This window comes from Phyllostomus discolor, chromosome X (genome assembly GCF_004126475.2).
Source record: "Phyllostomus discolor isolate MPI-MPIP mPhyDis1 chromosome X, mPhyDis1.pri.v3, whole genome shotgun sequence".
NCBI classification, from domain to species: Eukaryota; Metazoa; Chordata; class Mammalia; order Chiroptera; family Phyllostomidae; genus Phyllostomus; species Phyllostomus discolor.
The window spans coordinates 95,624,334-95,636,505 of record NC_050198.1 but is presented as its reverse complement, the minus strand read 5'-3'; the positions used below and the strand labels follow the sequence as shown (position 1 = coordinate 95,636,505).

Below are 12,172 nucleotides of genomic sequence, written 5' to 3'. Positions count from 1 at the left end.
GGTAGGATACTACTATACCTTAGCTTTGCTCCAAAGGTTTAATGAATCACCTCAGTACTATTTATTAATTTATTTACTTATTTATTTATTTTAAAGATGTTATTTATTTTTAGAGAGAGGGAAAGGGAAGGAGAAAGAGAGGGAGAGAAACATCAGTGTGTGGTTGCCTCACACGCTCCCCACTGGGCACCTGGCACACAACCCAGGCACGTGCCCTGACTGGGAATCAAACCAGCGACCCTTTGGTTCGCAGGCCTGTGCTCAATCCACTGAGCCACACCAGCCAAGGTGGTACTATTTATTGAATAATTCCTTTCCCTGCTGTTTTGAAGTGCCACCTTTATAACACATACGTGCGCGCACACACACAGTGTGGATTTTGTATTTCTTATTCTTGTCTGTAATGTTTTACTCTGGGATTATCAGTTACTGAAAAATAATTACAGATGTTTGGACAAATGACAATGAGAGTCTTTCTCTAGGTCCCATTTCCTGGGTTCCTTCCACAGAAGCTTTACTCAAAAGAGATTCAGTGGATGCCCCAGTAAAGACTGTCAGGGAATTGGTAAGCCTGTTGGGGTGACTACTGTGAGTAACGTGTGAATCTAGCCTTCCCCTTGATGTGATAAAACATAGGAATTAGGCATGTCAACTCAAGTTAGCAAGCCTAGTCAGTCATAAGATGTTGCGTATCAGTCACTATATTGCAGTATCTCTGTTTGGTGGAAGAGGTTGTTATGAACAAGAGTACCCACTACCTTGAGAGCAGGGAAAAGTATATAATTCTGTCTTCATTCTTGTGTTTGTCTTAGGGTGGTTCTTAACGTATACTTTGGCTTATGGGTTAAGGGAACTAAAGGCTTTGTGAGTCTTGCGTGTGAATGTGCTGAATGAAATTCCTTTGATATGGAGAAAAGGCCCTATTTGAGGCGTTTACCCTGACCCACTGGGGGATCGGGAATAGGTGAGAAGGACCAACAGCAAGTCCTGTGGATAACTTCTTAGCTTGATATGAGATCAAAGCATTTTTCATTCTACTCACTTCATAACAGGTGGCTGAGTGTTCTGAAACCTTTATGTACAGGGTCCAGCACAAAGAACACCCCCTTTTTTATTGCAAAACCTTTTATTACAGAATTATAAGCCTGGAATTCTGTAACATAACAGTATCACCATCGAGCACACCCTATGACATTGTAGGTGAAATGTTCACATTAAAGTTATAAATTATTACAGTCATATATATTATTACCCTACCAACCACACTCATGCAGGCGTTAATTCTGCCGGACCCTGTACTATAGTCCTTCCACCCAGTAGTTCTTCCTACATCCTCACTAAGCTCTTAAAGAGACAGAAACATCCAGTCAATAGGAATAAACTGGAATCTTTCTGACATGCTAATCTGCCATGTCTTGTTTTCTGCTTCATTCTCGGTATCAGGGCACTATCCAGTGTATGGCTGAGAAAGCACACTGTGACAGTGCAGGGACCGGAACAGTGACAGCAAGGCTTCTGGTCTGGGTTAGCCGTAGTCCCAAACCCATTGTTCTGAAAGTAGAGCTGAGATTATTTTTCTTCAAGCACTATTTGCTGCCCATACTGAGCCCTGTTTGTCACTGTTCTGCCCTCCCTTCGTCTAACTGTGTTAATCATTAAGGAAGTAGCAATATGTAGCCTTCACAAATTTTTGTTTGCCATTTATGCCCATTGATTTGGTATTTTTCGGACCCAAAGAGTTTAGGATTATTTACAAATATGAAGATTTCCCTCTTCTAGATCACATTAAAAAAGCAACCCAGTCCTAGGTTTGATACCTTATGGACCTCCTTGATTTGATCGTAAAATCATAATTATGGCAAAATTAGAAGGGACCAAAGAGATTGTCAGTTTTAGAGGTGTCAGTGTTTCTAAATAGTGGGCTCCATAATTAGAAACTAACCCAAGAGGGAGGCTTCATATTGTTTTTTTTTTAAGATTTTATTTATTTTTTTAGAGAGAGGGGAAGGGAAGGAGAAAGAGAGGGAGGGAAGTATTAATGTGTGGTTGCCTCTTGCACAGACCCTACTGGGGACCTGGCCCACAACCCAGGCACGTGCCCTGACAGGGAATTGAACCAGTGACCCTTTGCTTCGCAGGCCAGCACTCAATCCACTGAGCTACACCAGCCAGGGCCATATTGTTTTTATGGAGACAAGTTTGTGACTCCTAGAAATGGTGTGCTATCTGCTGTTAATATACATACCCATTTTTCTTTCATCTGCATCCATTCCTTTTGAAAACATGGGCTATACTGTTGGGACAGATGCTTGTAATTCAGACACATCCTGAGGCTTTGCACTCCAAAGACAACTATGGAAACCTAACACACAATTCATACCCATCAAAATCTGGGACTCTCTCATGAGGCTGTCGCTTCATTTGCACCAGACTTCTGTGCATTTTCCCAGTGGGTGATTGCTTTGAGCTCAGGGCAGCTCTGCAATGCCACATGAGGGCTACATGAGTTGGGGATTGGAATACCTGTACTTCCGTGAGAACAAATGAGCCTTTGGGTGGCTATTGACTTCTTTTGAGCTCATAAGCCAAACAAGACATGTGCTGTTATTATTCAGGCCTGTCTTCTCTATTCAATATTTGTGTGGGGACTCAAGGTCGGGAAGTTACATTTCTCTTTTTTACTTTAATTGCGTCTTCCCATTGTTCCTACCTGTCACAGTCTGTGTGTGAAGTCTGTCATCCAGTTGTCTCCCCAGCTTCGTTGTCATTTCCAAATTGGATAGGCATGACTTTTATTTTATTTTGTAGCATTTCCCATTTATATCTTCATCCAAATCATTGGTAATCTATACTGCATACAGAATAACTACTGTTTGTTGCTATCATTGGTTTCTTGTCTCTATAACATTTTCCTACCCATAATTCAATAGGGCCAAATAAACTTTCTGTGCGTTGAGAACGTGAATCCCTTTCAGCTTTTCCAAATTAATAACACATGTCACATTTAGTTCCGAGGAGTCCGTTTTTCTGCCATTAAGAAGGTACATGGATTTGAGAGCAAAGTCTTACAGGGGAAATGGATTTTGAGGCTTGCATGAGTTTCTAGTTTTTATTAGTGAACATTGTAGTGTCAGGCCCTCTTGATACTGTATTACACTATGAAGTAGATCTTGAAACCTCTGACATGTCAGTGTTTTGCAGAAGTGGGTTGTGGTTTTGTTGTTGTTGTTGTTGGCCAGTTTTTAGCATTTGGGGGGTAGGTGGAAGGAGAAAGTTTTGTACTCTTTTTTTTTTTTTCTGACATTAGTTCCTGAGGGGCCAGAACGTGAGAATCACAGTGGCCAGGTTTATCCTGTGGGATGTTTATGGCAAGCTACCAAGTCAACAAAAGTTTATTGACTCAAGAGGGGTGCAGGTTGCCATACTAAATTTTGAGAAGGAACCAAAAACCGCATCAAGGAGCTTATAGTTTTGTAAAGGAAATGACATCACCACAAAGGCTGGGCACTAGATGTCAATGGGGAGAGGCAGTGGAGGGTCTGGAAACTATGTTAGACGAAGCATGATTAAGGAAGTAGCAATATTTAGCCTGCGGAAGAGATAACTTATTTCGAGGACAGGATGAGCATTCTTTATTAGCCTGATATTATCCAGCCTTTTCTTGGTCTTTCAGGAAAAACCTCAGAAGTTGCTTTTGGTCCTTTGTCACCCTACATCCAATCAGATATAAAATTTTGTCTGTTTCTAGAGCCAGCATATTTCTTGATCCTTGTCTCTTCTTTCTGTTCTCAGTTGCCCCCACACTATGGCAGGCATTTGAAGTCATTTTCTATAGTGGAATAGGTTCCTGGTCTCTGTTATCTTGATGTCTGTCCTCCATTCTCTGTAGCATCCTCCAAATGATCTCCTCCCAAACCTAGTTCTAATTGTATCCCTTTCCTGTTTCCACACTTCAGTGGTTCCCATAGCTTAGTAAGAAAAATTCTGTGTCAAACTCTTATAATCTGGCCCCCCAAGCTTCCATCACCTCCCTTCCCCCTGTTCACAGTTCACCTTCTAGTCAGTCATATTCAGTACTCTTGGAACCTGCTGTAGGCTTTCCTAGCTCTTTGACCTTCTTTAAAAACTGTTCCTTCATACTATTATGAAGCAGAGAACCCATTGTGTTTTATGCTGTTTTAGATACCAAGATTAGGATCAACTGGCAAAAGAGATGGCTCTCGACCCAAGAATTTCCTTTTGAATGGTGTTGTCTAATAATTACAGAAGAGAGCTTCCCAACGTCAGAAATACTGAGCAGAGGCTAGGGGGGCTACCTGGTTTGGGTGCTGTAAAAGAAGGGGCTACTTATACTGGGGCCTGTGGGGCCTAGAGAAAAACAGAACCCTCACTGGTATGGGTGGCTCAGTGTGTTGGGCTTCACTCCTGCAGACTGAAAGGTCACTGGTTCGATTCCCAGTCAGGGCACATGCCTGGGTTGCGGGCCAGGTCCCAGGTTGGGGGATATGTGAAGGGAAACCCATCAAGGTTTTTCTCCCTCTCTTTCATGCTCCCTTCCCCTCTCTGTAGAAATGGATAAATAAACTCTTAAAAAAGGAGAAAGCATGGTTCTCTGCAGTTAACAAATTGCTTCATAGCAATTGTCACAATTATAATTAAAACTGTAGTTAAAGAGTTGTTTGTTTCATGATTGTAATTTCTAAGAAGTGTTTTGATTACCATCACACATCTAGCAGCCCTCACAGCACCTGGCACACAGTGAACCTCAGTAAATATTTGAGTAAATAAAGGAACGAATCAAACTTCTAGGATGAAGAAAGAAAAGATGGTGAAGGACATAAAGGATGTTCAGTGTCAGGCAGGGGAGAAAATTCCAGGAGAAGGAAATAACAGGTAAGAGTGAACAAGTTGTGTCCAAAGGTTCCAGCCACAGTAGCTCCCAAAAGGATCTGTGTAATGAGAGATGGACAGAGGGGCTGGGAGTGACAGGTTGATGGTTGTAGCAGTCTTTGAAAATTTGGTAGGCATATTAACATAATAAATACATTAGTTCCTATTGAGTTCCTATTATAGATAACTCAATAGCAACTTGGAGAAGGGGGCTACAAGTTGAAGTTTTAGGAAGGCTTTTCAAATAAGCTAGCCCTGGCAGGTGTGGCTCAGTGGGACTGAGTGTCAGCCTGAGAACTGAAAGGTCACAGGACTGATTCCCAGTCAGGGCACATGCCTGGGTTGTGGGCCAGGTCCCCAGTAGGGGGTGCGCGAGAGGCAACCAATTGATGTATCTCTCACACATTGATATTTCTCTCCTTGTCTTTCTCCTCTAAAAATAAAGAAATAAAACCTTTTTAAAAAAGAATCGAGGCTGTAGTAGAGTTTGCAGAGTCTGGGGGCAGATGATCCAAGCAATGCAGGAGTGGTCCTGAGCAGAGCCGACAACAGTGTGACATAGATCAGGGCAAGAGAGAAAACGAACAGGAGGTGAGACCAACAGTGAGGCAAGGAGATGAAAGTTAGAAATTGATGCACTGAGGAAGCAATTAGAATGAACTATTGCTTGTGCTCTGGGGGAAGGGGGTGTAGGAAAGGAGTTGTCCTTTACAGTAACAGGGAGGTTTTGGCCTGAAGTTATCAAGTAGGGGGAGGCAGAGGGGTCAAGTGTAGAGGCAACTATTTCTAAAGGAAGATGGAGGAGTGTCACATAGGTGTTAGGAAGAGACCTTTGAGCCTGCAGCTCCACCCACAGAAGGACCACATTTTCTGCCATTATGACTATGCCGAGAGAACATTTGAGGCTCTTCTTTGTCTTTGTCTATTCCAGAATACAATCTTGATTTTACTTTGGCACAACCAAAGGCTCATTGAAGTGTTTTTTCCCCCAAACAAAAGATCAATCTGTCCTCAAAAGCAAATTCCGCCTCCACTTCTTCAGAAACAGAAAAGCTACTTGAAACTTTAAAAAGAGCACTTTATCCTCATTTCGAGTCATAAAAGTTTCAGGATGTTGGGGTTCAGTGTGGTACTGCCAATCAAAATTTTTCATGTGAATGTAATTTCACCCTGCACTTCCACTTCTAGGAATCCATGCTATGGTAATACTCAGAAATAAATAGGGCGGCATTGATGGTAATATGGAGAAATTGTAAACAATTTAAATATACATCAGTTGGGATATGGCTGAATAAATTATGGTCTATCCATAATATGGAATTCTATGCAGCTATTAAAAAGAATGCCCTGGCTGGTGTAGCTCAGTGCATTGAGTGTGGGCCTGTGAACCAAAGGGTCACTGGTTCTAATCCCAGTCAAGGCACATGCTGGGTTGTGGGCCAGATCCCTGGTAGGGGGTGCGTGAGAGGCAACCACACATTGATGTTTCTCTCCTCTATCTTTCTCCCTCCCTGAACCTGTCTAAAACTAAATAAATATTTAAAAAACAACAGCAAAGAATGAGGTAGATCTCAATGTACTGACACGGATGGGTTTCCATGACATATCAGAGAATAGATAAAAGGAGATGCATGTGACTGTGCGAGCTGTGAGTGTATGTATATAATCAATATATATGACTGACCCTTGAACAATGTGTGGGTTAGGGGTGCTTGACCCCGGGCTCTCAAATATGCACGTATAACTTGACTCTCGCCAAACTTAACTAATAGCCTGCTGTTGACTGGAGGAGGCCTTACTGATAACACAAACAGTTGATAAGCACATATTTTGTGTGTTGTATGCATTATATACTGTTTTTTCAATAAAGTAAACCAGAGAAAAGGTTAATAAGAAATCATAAGGAAGAGAAAGCGTTTACAGTATTTGTTGAAAAGCTATCCATGTGTAAGTGGACCTGCGCAGTTGAAGCCTGTGTTGTTCAAGGGTCAACTGTACCTGGAACTACGTCTGGAAAGACACACACTAAAAATCCTAACTGATGACTTGTGGGTAGTGGGATGGGGGAAATGATACGGGAGTGTCTAAAGAAAGAAGTTATGGATTTGTAGAAATCATGTGCTACTTTTATAATTTCAAAAACTGTAAACTCATCAGCTTGCTTTGCAGGCACATTGGACAGCGGCCTCTAGCACTTTCCTGTGGGATTTGCAATTGTATTGTGAATTTTTGTCTCTTATTTTTCAGAATTGTTTTTCTTTTTGAATTATCAATTTGTTTTTCTCTCCATGAGGATACGGTACCCTCCTTTTGCTACACTCTGCACAGGATTCTTACCTCATCTTTTCCCTGAACAAAACAAAACTCAATTTTTCTAAGGCAAGAACAGCAGTTTCTAACCCAATTGGGCATCAGAGTCACCATATTTAATATAATGAAAGAAAACAGAGCCACCTCGACGTTTGCTAAAAATGCGGATTCCTGAGTCTGCTCAATAGGCTGTGAGTCAGTGTCTGGGGTGGAGTCCAAGATCTTTCAGAGGCACTCTCTCGGGGGTCAGTGAGAAACTCTGTGTTGGGGAAATGTTGACTGATCGCGCCCCCTCTTACTCGCGGTGCTTAGCGAAGGGAACAATGGCTGCAGTGACTCACCGTGGACATCTTTGTGGGTCACAAGTGGTTGCGTTCATCTGAATGGGAAAAATGAATAAAACACAGTGTAAGTGGGGTTGAGATGTTAGCAATGAGTGTTTCTTTGAAGCAGCGTATTTGAAGTGGGCCCTTTAGGTTAGAGGCTAGTCTGGTGGGCTCTCTAAGCAGTGGCTTCCGCATCGATGCATCACGGTCCCTTATAAGTGTGGGGGGGAGGGACCTTGGCAAATTGTGAGGCTTTAGAATCCAAACGCATTTTAACTGAGGCTTCTGTTCTTGGAGAATAGTTAGTGCCTGTAATATTAAGCTGAGGTACTATCTACCTTGAGACTATTCTAAACACTTTTTGTCTTAGAATTCGGTTTTTTTTTTCTTTGTTATAAACAAAGTCTGTTAATCAGATGCCCACTGTGGGTTATTAACATCTCAAAAGGGTGTTTGAAAGACCTATCCCAATTGCTCCCAGCAATTAACCTTAGTGAGAAAGTAAATGGGAATACTTCTTAACTACCTTTCCAAGTCTTCAGTGAAGCTGGCAGCCATCAGTTAAATAAACCATTGGGTTTATGAGTTTTGAGAAGTGTCGGCTTGGGCGCACTTTTGTAATTTGCTCCTCGTTTACCCAACAGTCATTTATTCAGAGGCTACTCTGTGCCTGGTGGATGTTAGATAACTCGACAAATAAAAGCCAGAGACCTGATGAGCATCTGGAACTCTAAGGGAACCATCTGAATGGGGGGAAAATGAATAAAGTCCAATTTAATGCGCTCGAAAGCTTAGTAGCACTTAGAAAAACAGAAAGTGGATTCCTTAAAGCAATATCCTTGTTCCCTTTCTGAGGTCTATTTTAAGTGGGCCCTCTGGCCCAGCATTATCAAGCTTGGATTAGGAGCTTTGAGGAAATGGTGGTTTGCTGGTTGTTTTTTTAAAGGTTTTTTAAGAAACGTAGTTACTAAGCAACTGCCATGACCTGCTGCTAAGTTGGAGTTCAGCAGCAACTCAATTCCAAAGAAGGGAAATATATAAACAAGTTGCGAGAGGGGGAAAACCGGCTTAAGGACAGATTGGGTGTATTTTTTCCCTCTGGGTTCAATGCATATTTCTGCCTTTTTCTTATCTTCCCCAAGAAAGGGCTGCCTGGTCCGAAGTCTCTTTGTCTCACCCGGCTCTCCTCGTAGCCCGGGAGTGCGAAGGACAGCCAGAAAGGAGCAGACTAGAGAAGGCTGGGGTGGAGGGCCAGGCCCTGGGGTGGGGCCTGCACCAGGCCGGCTCTAGAGGTAGACAGCTTGGACAGTGCAGGGCTTCTATGACAGATGGGTCGCCACCCTCTCTACCTTTAGATTTGGGACACCTCATCGATATCGCTGTGTTGCCCTGTAACCCTCAGAACAGGGACATGGTCCAGCTGCTGTCTCACTCCTCCCCCCCTCAACATTTAATGGGTGAGTCAGTGACTTAACTACTTCCTGTAGGATTTCAGGGCGGGGAGGAGGCGGTCGCGAGGACAAACCCCCGTAACTCCAGTGCAGGATGAATGGAGGAGCATATGAATTGAACCAGTTCGCTTCTAACCAGTTCGCTTCATTGGGACAGGAGTTAACAAAAAGAAGCTTCGTTGAGAAGAGGTTCTTTCCATGCCTTAGAACCCTCATTCCCTCCCCTTTACGCTCTGTAGTATTTCCCTTCATACCCAGCTGAAGGTCAGGTTGCTTTGCTGAGGGAAGGGGAGTGTCAGGTGTTGGAACAGGTGTTTTGTTTTTCTGCCGTAGACTCACACAGACGACATGGGGATGCTACTTGCCAGCCCTCTATGGTGTATGGAAATGCTTTTGTGGAATTCTTTTTCCCTGGAAATGTGTCTGGCTTTTTTTTTTTTAAAGCACTTCCCCAACCTTCTATCCCTAGAATAACTCTTGGCTTCCTTTAACATCAGCTGGTCATAATGAAGTAGGCCTGTTTTCTCCCATTTCCCCAGCCTTTGCCTTAGATATAGCCATTTAATGCGGCAATTATAGACCTGCAAATGTTGTGTAATTGTGTGTGTGTGTGTGTGTGTGTGTGTGTTAAAGGGAAATATTATCCTTTAAATGCACTAGGAGAATGTCACAGCAAAGCAGCCCTATAAAAAGCCTTTTATAATAAAGTTATAATGGCTCCAGTCAGTTTTCCTCTATCAGGTTTTCTTACATTTGGCGTACAGCTCCAGTCCCCTTTACAGAGTGATAAGGTGGGTCAGGCTGCTGTGATGACGTCAGTGGTCCTTGGAGCTGGGCAAGGATCCAGGGTCCCACCAACCAGGTGATTTGGGAGGAGGGAGCTGTTAGCAGATTTCTAGGTTTGACAGATTTATGCGTTAATGGATGCTTGTCACTGAAGCCAAAGACCGTGCCTGTTCAAAGGGAAATCACTTTGTGACGTTCCTATCTGATCGTGAGGTTGGTTTGTTTTCTGTCTTGGTCTGGGGTTCCAACCAAGGATCCCCGCTCCAAGAAGTCATCTAGAAACAAGTCGTCTTTCTTGCCTAACAGTAATATAATGGCCTCGGGTCCTTTCCAGCCTCCCCCACCCTGCATCTCATGGCCATCTGTTCTCCGCAATCCACTCTTTGGGAAATTCTCCTTTCCCATCTGCTCTCCATGGGCCTTAGTGCCTGCTCCGAAGATTTATGAAGGCTACGCTGGAACCTCTTTCCAGTTGTTACTTTTTTTTTCTTTCAGGATCAGTGAGATTTCAAGGCAGGTAAGAGCCTTTCCCATTTGATATGTCCAAATGGGACTCCTTTTTCAGGTGTGTTCTCTCCTTTTATGACGGTGGGGGGTGGAGAGAAGTCTGCCTGTCTCTGCTTGGGGGAGGGACTCTGCCTATCCAAGCAAAGATCAGCGCAGGCTGCTTTGAAGCCAAGTGTCCTCTGGCCCTTGGGCCGCTGGCATGCAGGCTCAGCACGGCTCCTCTGGCTTCATTCTTTCCCCGCCCTTTCCCTTGTCTTCTTGACAGAGTACAGTCGCTTTGAGTCGAAGATACATGACTTGCGAGAACAAATGATGAACAGCAGCATGAGCTCTGGGTCTGGGTCCCTCCGGACAAGCGAGAAGAGGTCCTTGTACGTCAGGTGAGTCCCACTGCCGAGCCCCAGGTCCCACACTGCACAAGGGGAGCCCCGCACCATCCCAGCCCTTGTTTGCGTAGTGGGGTAGGGAGCGTGTACTGCCCACACCACCACAACACTGCTCACGATATGCTTGGGTTGTGTACTTTCTGGTCAGTAGCACCTCCTCCCTGTCGGGAGCTGGCTTCTTCCTTTCTGCTCATGAATGACTCAGTACGGGAACATTACATTTCGGTTTGCTCTAATCGGAAAAGACTGCTGGGTGATTGTTGCTAGTCAGCATTGAAATAGCACTTGAGTGTTCAAAGTACGTTGCTTGCAATGTATGATTTGAGGGGACAAGTTGGTACCCCTCTTTCGCATATGAATAATACACACCAGGCATTGTATCCAAGCATGTCAACTACCACTGTGTTCCGGTACAGGGTCTCTTTTAAGAGACCAAAGACTTGGCAGGTGGTTGCACTTTTTGTAAAACATTGTGTTTGCTCACTCCCTGCTGCCCTGGGCTGCCTTATCTGAATCATGGGATATGGGACAGGATGGTGGACGGTCCCCAGGAAGCGTGGGCGGAGGGAATGGATATGTAGTTTTGTGCGTGTACTTTTGCTGCTGAAAACTCTTCCAGGATATCCAAGGTTGAGCCTCTGACCCTTGAGGCGCATTATCGTACTTTGTCAGATCAAAGTACAAACCTCCTGGGGAGCTGGACTGCTAAATGAACAGTATGGCCTCCCGGTAGAATTATAATTTCCTTCTTCCCCCCTGGGCTTCTTGGAAAAACTCCGGTAATTGGTGCGAGTACGTTGTATCTCTGCAAGGTTAAAACCCTTATAGAAAGAGGTGGTGGGGTTACACCCCTGACCTTGCTGCCTCCCTCCCTGTGTGTTTCATGCTTACTTGAGGGGTTCTATCAAACTCCTGGGTTATCCCTGGCCAGGTGGCTTGGTTGGAGCATTGTCCCATGCACCAGAAAGCTTGCAGGTTCGATTCCTGGTCAGGGCACATACCTGGGTTGCGAGTTTGATCCCCGGTTGGGGTGCATATGGGAGGCAAATGATTACTGTTTCTCTCTCACATTGATGTCTCTTTCTCTGTCTCTGTCTCTCTTTCTCTTCCCCCTCCCTCCCCCTCTCTGTCCCTCCCTCCTTTCCTCCCTCCATCCTGCCCTTCCTCTCTCCATATCCTTGGGAGAGGATTAAAAAAAACAAAACAAAACTCTTGGACTGAACTTTTTCTAGTGGCTGGGGGGTTAGGAGGGGAGGTTGCATATGCTCGTTGCCTGGCAACATGACAACCGCTCTGTCCTTGGGGTTTGAGATGAAGATAGCCCACTGACAGAAAGGCTAATTGCGGCTCTTCACCAGGCACTTGATTTGTTTTTCTGTTGGTTGGTCGTCCCTGTCCCTTCTGCCGGGAGTGGGGCTGAAGGCCCCCAGCTTTACGCCTGAAGGCCACTAACCCCTTCATGGTTCTTTTCTCAAATAACTCCTCCACTCGAGTCCTTACATTTTGGGAGAAGCTT

The 12,172-nt window shown here is 44.3% G+C and overlaps 1 protein-coding gene across 5 annotated transcripts in view; it reads left to right on the top strand.

Moving 5' to 3' along the window:
• Positions 1 to 12,172, top strand: part of DLG3 (discs large MAGUK scaffold protein 3) — a 55,637-nt gene that overhangs the window by 18,484 nt on the left and 24,981 nt on the right. For all 5 annotated transcript variants that reach the window (XM_028522343.2, XM_036016965.1, XM_028522342.2 and 2 more), the window contains one exon: positions 10,536 to 10,650. In XM_028522343.2, the coding sequence (XP_028378144.1) occupies positions 10,536 to 10,650 (115 nt within the window). The remainder of the gene's footprint in view (positions 1 to 10,535; positions 10,651 to 12,172) is intronic.